This window comes from Vidua chalybeata, chromosome 4 (assembly GCF_026979565.1).
Source record: "Vidua chalybeata isolate OUT-0048 chromosome 4, bVidCha1 merged haplotype, whole genome shotgun sequence".
Taxonomy (NCBI): domain Eukaryota; kingdom Metazoa; phylum Chordata; class Aves; order Passeriformes; family Viduidae; genus Vidua; species Vidua chalybeata.
In genome coordinates, this window is record NC_071533.1 from 2,085,725 (window position 1) to 2,100,611 (window position 14,887).

Here is a 14,887-nt window from a genome sequence, read left to right on the forward strand (position 1 = left end):
GGGCTGTTGGTGCTGTGTCCAGGGGAGAGCAGGTGGGATGGTGGCAGAAGGAAGCAGGGGATGGAGAAGGGAGTGAGGCGAGTCATGTGTTAGATGCCACGAGGTGTAACTCCAGGGAGGGAAATACTTGGTAACATCATCACTTGGACACTGGCACAGGCTGCCCAGAGTAGTTGTGGATGCCCTGTCCCTGGAAGTGGTCAGGCCGGGTTGGACAGGGCTTGGAGCAGTCTGATCCAGTGGAAGGTGTCCCTGCCCATGGCACAGGGTGGAACAAGACAGTCTGTAAGGTGCTTGGCAACTCAAACCTCCTGTGATTCCGTGATACTTGGGAATCCAAAGCTAACATTAACAATTTGCTGCTCCTGGGCAGGGATTGAGCAGCCAAGTCTCTGCGTGGAGCAAACACTGAAGGTGCTGAAGCAAGGGCAGTGATTGATTTTGGTTGTCTTATCTGACACACAGTACTTTGACACGGATTTTTTCCCTGTTGAAACTGCTCTTAGTTTTGCTGGAAGCCAAACAGAGACCTTGTCAAAAGCCATCACATCTTCCCCTGCAGCCTCATCACTTGAGCAGTGTCAGGGACACAGACAAATCTCTTTCCTTAAAAGAGATGAGCATCTCTTGCAGCCTTGACCCATCTGTGTCTTGTTGCAGGGTCACTGAGATCAACTCTGTGGGAGCATTGCTGGATACACGGAGGGTTTTGTTCCTTCTTCCCCTCCTGGCCCAGCTTTTTGTTTCTTTTTTCAAAAAGCTGCTCTAAACAAGCGCAAGTGGCTTTGGTCAGCAGTTGGTGTGAGGTCCTGGGTGTGCATGGGTGAGCTTAGGAGGACATGGGCAAATGGGTCTGGTTTTGCATTAGTTGGACGCTAAATGGTGCCAGAACTAGATGAAGGACTTGTGGATTTTTCATCCTGACATATTATGGCTGAACACACTGCGAGACAGCTTTGGGTTCCAAGAGGCAGTTTTAGCTCTTGAGTTAGGGGTGTGAAGAAAGGGTCAAACAGCTCATCAGTTGTCAATGCCGAGTGTCCCAAAACCGTCCTTTATTCACAATTCCACCTGGCATTCCAGGAGCCACCTAGAACTGGAGCTAAGGCGGGAAAGAGACAGATGGTCTCACAGTCACCAGCGCAGCCAAGAAAGCAAAAAAGGCCCAAAGACTTGGCTCAGACAGGTAATGTGACTTGGGTTTTGGCTCGGGTTTGAGGTACAGTTTCCCTTGGCTTGTTTGCTTTTACTGAGCTTTCTCAGGCAGTAAATGGTTGTTGTTCATGTGCCACAACCAGAGGAGCTTTGCGAAGATTTTTTTACTCTGAACAGGCCGTTAGAATTGCAATGAGAACTGTGCAGTAACAGAGATGGGTTCTGCAGTTCTTTGTTTCTCTCTGGTCTACTTCAATGGTGCAGACCATTTTGTCTTTTTTGATGAGTATTACACAATGTCAGTGAAGTGCTTTAGGCCTCGTGGCTCCGCTGTGACCTTCATCTCAGGTGGCAAGAAGAGGACGATTCTTTTCTTTGCTGAATGGGAAAGTTTGTCTCTGGTCAGCTTTTACAAAACCTCTTCAGGCCATCTTCCTTCTCAGCCTCTGCTCTGCAAATAAGAACTGGTGGCTGTGATGTTTCTGGCAGCAGGAGGTCACGGGACCCCTGCCCACCTCGGAGAGGCACAGTCCCCTCTACTCACAGCAGAGAGAAAGCACTGAGAGCTGCTCCCAGGGGAAATTGGGACCCAGATACCCCTTGGTGCCAAGGCGGGGCAGAGCAGTATCCCAAAATAGCAGTGCCAGTTCTCCCCTTGCAGTGTGGCAGGAGTGAAACTGGAGTTCTCCTCTAGTGCAGCTGATGGGTGAGTGTTTCTTTTTGGCAGGATGGGAAGCTGAAAGTCCAGGAAGAAAATGCTAAACTGAAGCAGCCACTGAGAGAGAACAGTGACCTGCCACACAGGTAAGGAAGGAAACAAATCTCATCTCTACCTCTCCTTTCCCAAGTCCTGCTTTCCCTTCTCCAATTTCTGTGCCAATGGGGAGTTTGGAATAGTCCAAATTCCCTTTTTAATGATTTCTAACCTCATGCCCTTTGTTGAATTCTCTGCTGCTTTTGCATAGCTCTCAAAGGGAAGGAAGAGATTCTCTTGTTTGCCATCAGTGCTTTCAGATGGGGAAAGTTCTGTGTCTCTCCCATTTATCTTTGATTTTTTTTTTCCCATCTAAATCTGCTGTTTACTATTTTTTCTGACTCAAGCCAAATGCAAGACCTTTGGAACTCATGTCCAAAGTATCTTTGGTGAGGGAAAGGAGAAGGGTGTTAGGACCTCCTAAGGAGAAACTGTTGGGGAAAGAGAACTTCAAGTGTGATTTTAAGAAGATGTGTAAAATTGTGGTTCAGGTCACTTGTCTCCAAGCTGAATTATTACAGAGGAAGATTCTTGCTGCAGGATTTGAGTATTTAGTTTTAGGAGTTAAAAGGTGTTTTCAAAGCCCCTGGGCACAGCTCAGTGCTGAAGCTTTGGCTTGAGGATGGAACAGCCCACTGGAAGTGCTCTGACTGCCAGGGCTGTGTGGTGCCCTCGAGGCACTCTCCATTGAGTTTATCAGTAAAATATCCTCTTAAAATAGCATAAAGCAGTTCAAATCTGTTTTGCCAGATACTAAAAACCTTCCAGGCCTGAGATGGTTTTTACCCCTGTTTCACCTGGAGTGTTTAAGCAAGTAAGGGTCAGGTTGATGGGTTACAGGCCTTGTGGTGCTTTATTGCTGTGTTTCACAGCAGGGGTAGGGATCAAACCTGCAGGCCTGTGTTTAAAGCCAAACTGTTCTGCTCTAGCACCTCAACAGTCTTTGCTGTGTTCATGCTCCCTCTCTTCTGCTCTCCTGAGGGCATTTTGCAATTTTTTTTCTTCTGCTCTTCTCATTGAACCAGGAATGCTACTCAAAAATCTGAGGAGGGTTTTAAAAACGGGATGAGGGAATTCCCTGATAGCACAGATGTTTTATTTAAAGACTCTGGTGAGGGAAGGCCAGCTCCAAGTGATGCTGTTGTTCCCTTGTAGGTCCCCCAGCGGCCTGCAGGAAGAGCAGGTGGGTGATTCTCCTTTTTTTGCTCTTTTCCTGTAAATCAGCTGGACCAAAATCTGCTCCTTCTCCTCCGTGCTCCTGGCAAAGTACAGTCAGACCCCCAGAGAGCTACTGTGATGCCTTGTGCTGTCTTGTGCACTGGGAATTTCTGCTGCCCCCAGCTTGTTCCCAGTGAAAACCATGTTTAGTTCCCCCTTGTTGCTGCCGAGCTCTGCCACAGGAGCCGTGTAAAGCGGAATGTCTTGGTTTTGGCTCGGGCTTTAGGAGCAGCTGTCGGGGCCTGGACACACCGAGATCTGCCAGCTCTGCCAGGAGGAGGACAGCCGGAGCCAAAGAAAGGTGAGTCCTGGGCTTGAACTGCCATCTCCCACACCTGGTGACTGTGAGTTCCCTCTTTTTGTTGTGGAATCACAGATTGCTGCTGGTGACGTGTTCCAAGAAATGAGCCCTTGCAGGCCCCTCTGCCCTTAACAGAACTTTGTTAAATGCTGATGGGGGTGATGGTTCCCTGCTCTGCCCTGTTCAGTGGTTTGGTTTTCCTCCCCCTTAGCAGCTTCTTCCCTTCTTTAGCTCAGTGTTTGTTCTTCCCCGAGTTGATCTGCCAAGACCTGAACCTCTCCTTGACTGCTCTGTCCTTTCCCTGCATTCCAGAACATCTGCAAGAACTGTGGGGGCACCTTCTGTGAAGCCTGCTCGGTGCACGAGCTGCCCCTTCCGTCCAGCATCAACCCCGAGCGTGTCTGCAACCCCTGCCACCAGCGGCTCATCCAGCAGTATTCCAGCAGCCCCTTGTAGGGAACGGGTGGCACAGAGGTGACAAACAGCGGCTGTAGCTGACGGTGTTTCTGGAGTTGCTCAGGGGGAATGTGAAGACGCTTGCCCATGTGCTTTGGAGGTCGGATGGGAAGCAGCTTCTTGGTGTTTAGAATCTCCTGTTACTAAAACAGTCTGAGCCCTTAAATCAGCCTGTGCTGAGGAGAATTCCATTGGGAATGTCCCATGGGGCAGCCCCAAGGTGTGCCTGAGCAGTCTCAGGACTCTGGGAGCCCCTGCCCAAACCAGAGCTGTTGTCCACATGTGGAAGTCAGGAATGTTCTCACCCTCACGTGTGTTGCGTGGGTGTGTGCTGCTGCTGCTGAGCAAAGGCTCCCTGAAACCCAACAGGAGTGTTGGTATTCCTCACATCTGGCTGCACTTGAAATCCCATTTCCCCTTTTCCGTTTGCCCTGGACAGGCTGGCTCATCCTGGGAACCCTGGGCGATGGTGCGAGCAGGACAGGTGGGCCACCAGCGAACACATCCTCCCTACATTTCCCTGGCTCAGGGCTCTGACCAGGGGCTTAGCCTGCACAGGGACACCCCAAACCAAGCTGTGAATGTTCTGTTCCCCTCTGTGCTTTAGGGGCTGGGCCCGATCCCCATCAGGCAGAGGTTTAGGGCCACTTGGATCCACCTCTCCACCTGCGCACATGGAAATGTTACAATAAACCTGGCATTTCACTTTTTGTTGGATCAAAACTAAGTGGGAACGCTTCTCACCTGTTAGAAATGTTAATTGCACATACAGTTCAGAGAGGTTTCATCATTCTTTGTTACTATTCCCTCAAGGAATTTTGCTAGGCCAAAAAGTGGTGGTGGCTTTCTCATGTCACAGGAGTGTTTACTCCTTTTCCTGCTGGCACCTCCTGCAGTCTCTGAGACCACAGATGTTCTGTAGTTCATAGGAAAGGGATGCACTGGTGTGACAAATGCACTGGGGTTTGTACGGATGTTGTTAGGGGATAGTGGTTAATTCCTTGGAGGGGATTTTGTAGTCATTAGATTGTCTGGAACCACATGAAAAAGCTTCTTGGAGCCGAGGTACTGACATGGTTGGTACTGCTTTGTACCATGAATCATCTCTCCTAGATCCTTTCAGGACTTGGCATGTTCAGCCACCCAATTTCTACTCTTCTCTGCTCTTTTGCCCCCCATGGCAGCTTCCTGACCCATTTCCTTGCTTTTCCTTGCTGGTATCCCACAAAGTATGGCAGGAGTTGTAAAGAGTGTTGAAATGCCAAAAGCCTGCAATTCAGGTGAATTCCTGAGTTCTCTGAAGGCGTGAGACCCAGGAGGTGGATGGAGAAAACACTGAGTTTAGTGTCAATAGTTTTGAGTACTTACTGTACACATCCAACAGTGTGAAGTCCTGCACCCAACCCCAATGTGACTCATGCCCAGAGGAGAAAATAAGACCCAGGCAATGCAGAGGGAGCATTAAACTGGAAATGGAGGATGATTAAACTCCATGGAGCAGGGAGGTAGCTGAGCTCCTCCAGAGCACAGCACTGGTGGCTGCCGTGGGCCTGGCCTTTGGGAAGGTGGGAGTGGGACCGTGCTGGCTGCAAGCTCCCTCTGTGCTCAGGTACTCTCTGTGATGCCAGGGTGGGCTCACACCTGGACCTTGGGAATGGGGGGACAAGTTTTCTGATGTTAATTTTGTTCCACACAATAAAAAAATCTTGATCATTCATATCCTGCCTCCTGACTGGTCTTTCCATCCCATTTCTCTTGGGCTGGAGATATGAAAGGATTCAGAGCAACAGCGTGCACCTGTGTGAGGTCTTAGATCACTCAGCTGTTAATTGGTAATCCTGGTGTTTTATTAATGCAGCCTGATGCACCTGGAGCCCAGGGCTGCTCCACCCTGCAGCCTTGGCCATTCCCGCTGCTGCTGGTGCAACTGCCCACAGCCCATCACAGTTATTAAAAGCTCTTAGACAAGGCTGAACTAATCTTAGCTTGTTCTCCTCGCTGAGTGGTGACACTTGGACCTGATCTTCACGCTCATATCCACGGAATGTGTTAGCTTGGCCTAAAAACAAGGAAGAGGAAAAATAAAAATCAATTCACTCCCTCAGTGTAGATGTTTTCCTTTTTTTTTTCTGTATTTTACTCCCAGTTAAATTCTCTATTAGAATGAAATAGTGCATTTTGGCAGTAGTAAAATATCACAGACTCCAGGTGGGACATGCTCAGGTGGGGCTGCAGCACAGGCACACAGGGTGGGGGTGTTTAATTCACCCAGCACAAGCACCAACAGGAGGGAGCTGCCAAGGAAGTGTGGGATGCAGGAAAGAGGTCGGATTGCACATCCTGAACCTGCCCCAAGGACTTCTCCCTGGCCTGCATTACAAACCCAGGATGGCTGGGCTGCCCTCCCTGCTGCAGGGACCAGGGCTTGGGGAGCAAGAACCACTGCCTCCACTTACTGAAGAGAATTTATGGCACAAGCTGTCTGCCATCTTTCATGGTCACATCAAACCCCACCCCATCCAAAGACCAATTACTATGAGGCCACATCTCTGGGAAATGTTTAGCCATGGAATATAACCCCATCAGAGCTTTTCATGCTGCGGGACTGGCACCTGTGGAATCTGGAGGTGTGGGATCCTCCCTTGAGCCCCTCTATGTTTTACCTTTTGGGCTGGTTGGATACTGCAGGTTTTGAGCCTGGGGCACGCGTTGCTACAAGAAGAGCAGGAAGGACAGAGAGGGATGTGCTCACCAAACCTGCACCTGTGCCACTGTCACTAGCAGTTCTCCTGTCCCTTGGGATGTTCGTTCAGGAACAATTCAATGGCACTGCACTCTGGGCAACGGAAGAGAGGTGGGATGAGGTCAGACACTTGCATGTGTTTACATTGGATTTTTTTTTTCTCCTCTGCAAAGCCCATGGCACATCATAACTTGGAAAGCCACACTCAAGTGATCCCTCTGCACAGCACACAACAGCAGCTGGATGAGTTGTGCCAAACCCCCTGAGGTCTCCGTCCCAGGGATGTAGGATCCCCTCTCTTTTTCTGACTTACCCATCTGTGACCCCTCCTTGGCCATCGCTGCGACTGCATCCTCGTGGCTCTCGAAGTGCACATCTGCCTCTCCTGTGGCATCTCCATGGGAGTTATATTCCACCAAGATCCTTGTGGGTCTCAGCGGAGAAAAAAACTGAAAAGCAGGAAAGAGAGTTTGGTAAGAAAGAAAGAACAGTAATGCACCCTATTCCTCAGAAACTCAATGCTTTTACTCCCCAAACCCACCAACCCACGGGGGAGTCTGAGCTCCTGAGCAGCAAAAGGCTCCCTGATCCATCTGGGTGGAGCTGAGGCGTTCCCCAACCACCTGTCCCACCCCGTGTGAGCTCCTGGCATAGGAACTCCTGCCAGGAACAAAAATCCTCTCATGGCACCCATGTTCTGTACACACCAGTGCAGCTCCATGCACACTGTTAGCATTTCTATGCAGTCAGCTACTCTGAAATTTTAGATTCTCAAGGGCTCCTCAAGCCTAGTGATGGATATTGAGATATCCCAGCAAGCCTTAATTCTCTCTCATTCATGGAGAAGAGCAGATCCCTGTTGTGCCCGAGGCCACAGCTTTCCAAAGCCACATGGCACTGAGGACTAACAGACACTAATTAATTAAAAGCCTGCAATCCCTGCAGCTCTAACAATTAACTGAGGGTTTGCATGGGTAATGACATCCGTAGCCTGTTACTCACATTTATTATGTCCTGGGCACTAGCTTGGGAAGGAAAACCCCTCATATGGACAAAGTGCTGTTGTGGTGATGAGGTGTTCTCAGACTCTAAAATGTTCCTGGAGCTTTCTGTTCCTTCCCTGCTCAGTTCTGTGGAATGGAGGGAAAAAACGTCACTAGTGCTTGCAGTGCCCCCTCCCTCATGTGAAAGCCGTGGGCACATGGGGTGACACGAAGGGGCCTCAAGGAACACTCATGACAGGGAGGGACTCACTGGTTTCTCCTTCGGCATGGGAGCCTCCAGTGTTTCTCCAGCCCCTGTCTTCAGAGATGGATTCATACTCTCTTCTCATCCTGGAATAGGCCGTCAGCTGCTTGCTGGAGGGCATGTGCCTTTGCATCTGGTGCTTTCTGCTCACGTACACTTCTATGTACCTGGAGCCCAAAGGGAGAGAGCACATGGCACACCTGGCACGCAGGGCTTGGAGAAAGCACCTTCCAGGTATGTCCTGCCTTGGCTCTGCTCAGGTACTGGGGGTGAGAGCCGTGCTGAGGCGCTGCAGAATTAACTCATTTCACTGGCACAGCTCTCTTTGAGGCTGCTTTTCCCTTGCTGCACTTCTGCAAACTGCACTGATTTCTACAAACCTCAAATCTAACACCCAACCCAGCCCCAAAACAGCTCCCAGAGCAGACAGACCCACAAGATGCCCAGGGTCACAGGAAATTCTTCAGCGGAGCCCTAAGATTCTCTGTATGCCTATGAAATTGATGGGATTTCACCAGCAGTGTTAAATCAGGCAATTTCCAGAGCACACTGAAGGAACAGTGTGATGAAAAGGAAATATGGACATCCAAGGGAGGGGGCCTTCCACCCTTCCTGAAGGGAGCAGCCAGAGTAAGGGAAGTAACCCTGTGTACAGGCTGACAGTGCTGACAGCTCAGCCCCTGCCACAAGTCCCCACTCAGCACTGGGTGCTGCTGGAGGCCAGCTCTGGATAAAACCAGGAAAAATCAACGGGAGCCAGCTGCCAGCAATTTTGAAAACCCCTCCATTTCTTGGCTAATCACATGGAGATGAAGGTGTGTGAGCCAGATGGATGAGTCAGGTCAGCTCTTGTCCTGACAGAAAAAAACTAACAGCAGATTTGGAATTAAGCTCTACTCAAGAGGAGGCAAGTCCTAATAATACAATTAATTAATTATTCAATCAAGCAAATTCTGCCTGTAGAGCAGCTATTTGCTTTTAGTATGAGCGGGGAAGTTGACAAACACAAGGAAATGCAGTCTGGAAACAGGAAGCAAGGAAACAAAAGGAAGGAAGTTGGTGTGCAGGAGGAGAGGTAAGGTTTGGAAAACTCTTTTATTACGTGGGGTGCAGATAAAGTTTTATAGATTATTGAAGTCAAGAGAATTTAGCAGGGAAAAGCAGCCTTGCTTGTTTGGGTTTTTTTTTCTGAGCACATCTCATTTAAAAGCTGTGTAGATGTGGTGCTTACAGTCAGGCTTTGGGGCTGGGCTGGGCAGTGTTTAGTTTAATAGTTGGACACAACGATCTCAAAGGCCTTTTCTAACCTAAATGACATTAGGACTCTGGGAAAAGGTGGCCTTGTGCTTTGGTTTGAGAGGAAAGAGGCTCCTGTGAGGCAAGTGTGTGGCACAGGGCTCAGTGCACTGGAAAACAATGGCATAATTCCCAAAGGAGATGAGGTCCCAAAGAGGTGGGAGATGTGTGGTGCTGGCCAGCAGTCCCTGCTGGGAATGGACCCCAGCCAGGTGCTTCGAACAGGCACTCCTTGGGAGGAAGCGCTGGCTGTGCCAGGCACTGAGGGGCAGGAGGGTGGCTGCCAAAAGTGCCCAAAGCATGGAGGAACCAGCTGCCAATCTGGCAGGATCCCTGTCTGAAGGAGGCACAGGATCCCTGTGCACTGAGGCCTGGGAAAACTGTGTCTATCCAGTGTTCCCCACTCTGGAGGCTGTCACCCCTTTTCAGTGGGATGAGAATGAACGGGCTTCCCTGAACTCCAGGGAAGTACCTACCTGCTTCCCATATATTCCCTGTGCCGTAGCAGGGCCTTAGCCGCCATTTCTGGAGTGGCAAACTGCACAAAAGCTTCTCCTGTTCTTCTGTCTCCCCGGTAAATGAAAGCTATGTCTGTTATTTTCAAACCTAGAGATGGCAGGGCAGAAAAAGGCATTGACTGTGGCAGAAACTTCTGCTATAGCTCAGAAAGCCCTTTTTTTATTTCCCCTTATTTTTCTGGTTTTTGACAAGCTAATTGGGCAGCTAAATAGTTCTGAAACAACTGCTCATGCTGGCCTAAGTGGCTTTTTTAAACTCCATTTTTTTTGCTTTAAGGCAGTTTTAACAGAATTTTTAATGGAATCAATTTGAGGCTTCAAGTAAGTGAATCCAGCTTCTGGACAACAGGTAGATCCACAGCACAAATGTTCTTGAAATTTTCTCTTATTGTGGTATTTTTTTCCTGTATGTTTTAAAACTCAAGTCAGATTGAGTGCATTTCACTTTTTGTGCTGTAGAATGTCATCTTGGGGAGCCAGGACCCGGACTGCTCCAGCACTGAGCATGGGACAAGGATTCAAGTGGCATATGTGACCTACTCATCCTGATGTCACAGCTGGGAACACCCACGTTGCATTCATCTGGGCTGTAACAATCACTCAAACCCTCTTTCCTTCTCGAGTTTGCCAAATTATCCACTGGTAGCAATCCAACTGCAGATCACAACATCTGGACTCCTTCCTTTGCTTCCCCTAGCCTCAAAATCAGAGTGCTTTAAGTATTGATCCTGGGTTAGACCTGCACAAGGTCAGAGGGGCAGGGAAACTCTGCAGAGTGCTCAGAAAGCCTGTGTGACCTCTGGGGAACAGCAACTCCTCGTGGTGTTTAAGGTGTTTTGAGGCTGCACATGCTTTGCCCCGTCCCTTGAGGAACAACAGCATCAGCTTAAGGAAGGGAATGCCTGGTAAAAGAAGGGCATGGCCCAGGCTGAGTTACCTGAGAAGAAATCTGCAATGTCCTCCTCGGTGGAGGTGAAGGGGAGGCCTCGGAGCAGCACAACTCCCTCGCTCATGGCCTGCGACTCGTCCCGCAGGCTCTGCAGCAAGCCCTCCACGTCGCTGTCATGGACTTCAAAAACTGCAAGGAGCACGGCCACGAAGCGTTTTCCCACAGGGCACTGGAAGGCAGCGCTCTGCAAGCACCCCTGCTCCATCCCGTTTCCTCCCCCAGCCCATGCTCCGTGGTCCTGCCCCTCTGCTTTCCCTGGTCAGCCTAGGACATTTTGGCCCAGTGGTGGCTGATCTGCTGTTCAGCTCCATCCCAGCGCCTCTGTACTGTCCAAGGAGCTCTCATTCCCTGGGGAGTTTCACTGCAATGTTAACTCCTGCTGCTCCAAACCCACCTTTCACGTAGCGTGGGCCCATGTACCTCAGGTGCTTTTCCAGGGCTCTCTGCACGTCTGCTTTGGACTCCATCTCGATCAAGGCGTCCCCCCTGCGCCTCCCATCCCTGTTTAATAGGAAGTGTATCCCGTTCTCACCGTTTCGAATTCTACAGCCTGGAAACCAAGGGACACACAACACCGGAACATACAGGACTGCATCAGACACAGTCCTGACTGCAGTGCTCTGAGCTCATCCCCTCAGCACTGCAGGACAAAAGGCAGAACACTTGCATTTCTAACGTACAGTCTAACGTCACACTGACTTGCTTTAGTTTGGCAGGCTAGCAAGTAATTAAAAAAACTTGCATCTGGCCCCTGGGAGGATGCAGCACTGTATGACAGTAGGGAGGATCAGCCCTACAAAAGTACGTAAAAGCTGTGTATTAGGAACAGAAAACAACACTGCAGTTTGAACTAGTTAGCAAAAACCTCTGGTTTCTTAAAAAGAGAGGCATTTGGGCCAGCCATAATGGCCTGTAAGAGCATTGCTTTGCCTTTGCTCTGGAGACACTAATTTAAGAAGGGAAAGACTTGTCCAGTTAAGTTTAGGAGACCTTAAGGATGAGCTTCTAGTCAGTGTCCAGCAGTCTAGATGTTGATTATTCCCTTTACGTGTCAGTTGTGAATAATTTTGCCACAGTAAAAAGACCTCATCTTTCTCTGGCTCGTGGTCTCTAAATTTTCCTTCTGTTAAGCAGTCATGAACTAATGGGCTAATACCAGCATGCAGAACAGTTAGGCAGGAAAATGAACACCCATACTATCAAAGAAGGTAAGGACATCTTCCTCGGTGCACGAGAACGGGAAACCCTCTGCCCTGACGAGGTAGACAGGGTCGCTCTCTGCCTTGGGTGAGGCGGGCTCCTGCTTTGAGAGGCGACCTTCGTGGGACGGAGCATCTGTGACCTGGCGCGGACACACGAGAAAAGCCCCGGGTGAGAAGCGGGAGGCCGCGGTTTCCCGCAGGGGTCGGTGCCCGCCATTTTCGCGCGGCCGTACCTGGCTGTATGCGCGGAAGGCGGCGCGGACCGGGACCAGCACGGGGGCCGGGGCCGGGCCGGGCCGGGGCAGGCGCAGCGCGGGCGGCAGCGCCGGGCCCCGGCCCAGCAGCAGCGCGGACAGAGCGCGGCGGGCGGCGGCGACCACGGCCATGCCGGCGATCGCGGCTCCGCCCCTACGACCTTCCTTCCTTCCTTCCCGGCAGGCGCTGCATGGGAAGTGCTTCCCGGGCACCGCCGGCTGCCCCCGAGGCTCGGCGGTGCCCGCAGCTCTGCCCGCGCTGCGGCTCCCCGGGACGGGGCGGGCGTTCGCGGCTGTCACCGCGGACTTTTTCTGTCACAGAGCTTGGCTTAGAATGGCCTGGCTTAAGGATCATCCCGTTCCATCCCCTGCCATGGGCAGGGACAAGTACCGCTAGACTAGGTTGCTCCAAGCCCCGTCCATCCTGGATATGAATACTTTCAGGGATCGGGCAGCCACAGTTTTCCTGGGCAACCTGTGCCAGGGCCTCACAGGGAAGAACTTCTTCCCAATATCCCATCTAACCCTGCCTTCTGTCAGTGTGAAGCCATTCCCTCTTGTCCTGTTACTCCAGGCCCCTGTCAGTAGTCTCCCATCTTCCTTGCAGGCTCCCTTCAGGCACTGGAAGGCCGCGATTGGGTCACCCTGAAGCTTTTCTTTTCCAGGCAGAAAACATCCTAATTCTCCTAGCTTTTCCTCACAGCAGAGGTGCTCCTTCCCTCTGCTAACCTTGGTGGCCTCCTCTGCACTTGCACCAACAGGTCCATGTCCTTTCAGTGCTGAGGACCTCAGGGCTGGATGCAGCATTCCAGGTGGGAATCTCACCTGAGCAGGGCAGAGGGGAGGAACCCCCCCCTCCCCTGCTGCCCACACTGTGGGGATGAGCCCAAGGCACAGATGGATTCTTCCAATACAAAGTTTTAGGTTGGCCTTCATCACTGACAAGCCTTTTACAGCCCTTCCCTGGAGAATGATTTTCCAGGAGAGATGATTTTCTGCTCCTCACTCCCATCCCTGCTTGAGGGTTTCAACAGGCAGAACCTGTTGGTGGAGACTATTCCCCTTCCAGGTGGTCTAGGAAGACAGTCCTGCTGTCACTGCTGCATCCAAGAGGAATAAGGGGGAAAGAGCTGGCACCAGCATGTCCTAAGTGCACACGTGGGAAAGGTAAGTCGTGGTGAACCCAGAAAAAAAAATTTTAGGATGAAGCAAAATGAGTAGGAAAAGGCAAGCTGGAATCCCAAACCCCAACAGTGGAGGAACCCAGCGAGAGAATGTGGAAGCTCAGATCCAGGGTATACAGGCAAGTATCCAGGAGGAGGATGGGCCAGGCCCAGCAGGATCCCAGCTTGATCAGGAAGATCAGGAGAGCCATGACAGCCAGGATACTCCTCTCTTTTCCAGCACCCTGTAGCTGTAGCCTGGGGGTTGCCAAGTAAGAGTTGCAATTTCAGCTGCAGACTATCAGAGCCAAAATACACTCTTGGGTTTTCCAGCACAAGTCTTTCATCTTGCTGTGCTGCCAACACACTCATTTATCAGAAGCCTTGAACGTTTCTTATCACCATTTTGAAAATGTGAACAAGCTACTTTATGCCACCCTCTTGCTGCTGGCTGATGCTTTTGTAAACTGTTCCTTGTAACAGCCTTTCACGTGACAGACTATAACCCTGAGAACAGCACAGCCTCTTGACAACAGCACTCTCAACCCTTCTGGGTTTTCAAGGTAAATCATGTATTATGCACATTTTCAAAGGAATGTTGACCTCGGTGCCCAAGCGGTTCACATTCCAGTCTTTCGTGGCCTACTTGCCAGGTTTCTCTTCAAAACCTTCTTTAAATAAGCAGGCAAATGTTATAGAAGGGAAAAAAAAAAAGATAGCCACAGGAATTCATCTTGAGCACTTATCTATATCTAGATTGGCTTTTGTGCTTTCAGTTTAACTGAATAAGCAGATCCCTAAATGTTAGGGAGTGAGGGAATGTTAGGGGCATTCTTCTCCTGTGACCCAAGCAGGCTGCAAGGAAAAGTCTCTTGAAGGGATGAACATCTTCCACCCATTTTTTCTTTGATTTGCTTGCTTCCCAAGTACAGGAAAAAACACCCACTGCTGCTTGTCTGGCAGCTTGTCAGGTTTGCGAAGAGTTACCTTTAGAGGGCACCGTGTTGTTGGGCAACTGCTGGCACTGAAGTTTCCATGGAATCTCAGAGCTTCCTTAGTTACATGTCTGATCAGAGTCTCTGCACCTATGGGAGAATACAAAGGTCATCCTAGGACAAGAGAGTTTGCATTTATTCACTCGACAGAACTGCTGTGGAATTAAGTTGCCTTAGGAGAGGGAATCTGCCTCTGTGAAACCAGCAAATCTCAGGAGATGCCTCCATACTGCTGTGGACCAAGGATTTATCTGCCTTGGAGAATTTATCTACCTGGCAGGATGCCTTTTTCTTAAATAATGTTAAACAGGTTGTTGTTAAGAACAATCGATACCAGCTATTCCTTAGTCTGATCAGACTAAAAATGATGATCAGAAAATCATTGGATGTGATGCTAAGACAAGTGCTTATACCGGGAAACATTCCTCATCCCTCTGTGTAATCTGCTCTCAAGAAAAATTGACCTTCTGTTCCCTCGTAGTGTTTTCCAAAATTATTTGTACACTGTGTTATTTTTCAACACAAAACATTGCTTCCCTTTTTTTTTTTTTTGTATTCCCGATCCTGTATACATGCTGGGTTTTGTGAGCTCATTTTTTGGATGCCGCTTTCAGCTGGAATGCTCCGTGTTTACC

The 14,887-nt window shown here is 50.0% G+C and overlaps 2 protein-coding genes across 11 annotated transcripts in view; one reads left to right on the forward strand and one right to left on the reverse strand.

The window, feature by feature from the left end:
- RUFY3 (RUN and FYVE domain containing 3) overlaps window positions 1–5,601 on the forward strand; it is a 40,505-nt gene extending 34,904 nt beyond the window's left edge. For 8 of the 9 annotated variants that reach the window (XM_053941723.1, XM_053941726.1, XM_053941724.1 and 5 more), the window contains 5 exons: window positions 1,084–1,186; window positions 1,883–1,959; window positions 3,065–3,092; window positions 3,354–3,428; window positions 3,741–5,601. In XM_053941723.1, the coding sequence (XP_053797698.1) occupies window positions 1,084–1,186; window positions 1,883–1,959; window positions 3,065–3,092; window positions 3,354–3,428; window positions 3,741–3,884 (427 nt within the window). In that variant the 3' untranslated portion in view covers window positions 3,885–5,601. Of the gene's footprint in view, window positions 1–1,083; window positions 1,187–1,882; window positions 1,960–3,064; window positions 3,093–3,353; window positions 3,429–3,740 lie in introns of those variants that run through there. The other variant, XM_053941728.1, reaches the window with a different exon arrangement.
- A 108-nt stretch (window positions 5,602–5,709) lies between these two features.
- Window positions 5,710–12,226, reverse strand: GRSF1 (G-rich RNA sequence binding factor 1). 2 transcript variants are annotated; one of them, XM_053941734.1, is made up of 10 exons: window positions 12,074–12,226; window positions 11,836–11,980; window positions 11,033–11,188; window positions 10,627–10,767; window positions 9,648–9,777; window positions 7,882–8,042; window positions 7,630–7,757; window positions 6,941–7,076; window positions 6,648–6,720; window positions 5,710–5,943 (listed from the first exon to the last, which is right to left on the reverse strand). In XM_053941734.1, the coding sequence occupies exons 1-9, from the start codon at window positions 12,224–12,226 to the stop codon at window positions 6,662–6,664; spliced, it is 1,209 nt and encodes a 402-aa protein (XP_053797709.1). In that variant the 3' UTR covers window positions 5,710–5,943; window positions 6,648–6,661. The 2 variants fall into 2 exon arrangements, with proteins under 2 accessions (XP_053797709.1, XP_053797708.1); XM_053941733.1 differs by having other exon boundaries at window positions 6,637–6,720.
- Between the last annotated feature and the right edge of the window lie 2,661 nt (window positions 12,227–14,887).

Bases quoted from the DNA above. Each gene is read 5' to 3' on its own strand.
- GRSF1 (XM_053941734.1), bottom strand. From the start codon at position 12,226: ATGGCCGTGGTCGCCGCCGCCCGCCGCGCTCTGTCCGCGCTGCTGCTG. The intron at 11,981-12,073 runs GTACGGCCGCGC...TGTCCGCGCCAG, and splicing joins CCTTCCGCGCATACAGCCAG to GTCACAGATGCTCCGTCCCA. The intron at 7,077-7,629 runs GTGAGTAACAGG...CCTGCTTTTCAG, and splicing joins GTGCCCAGGACATAATAAAT to TTTTTTTCTCCGCTGAGACC.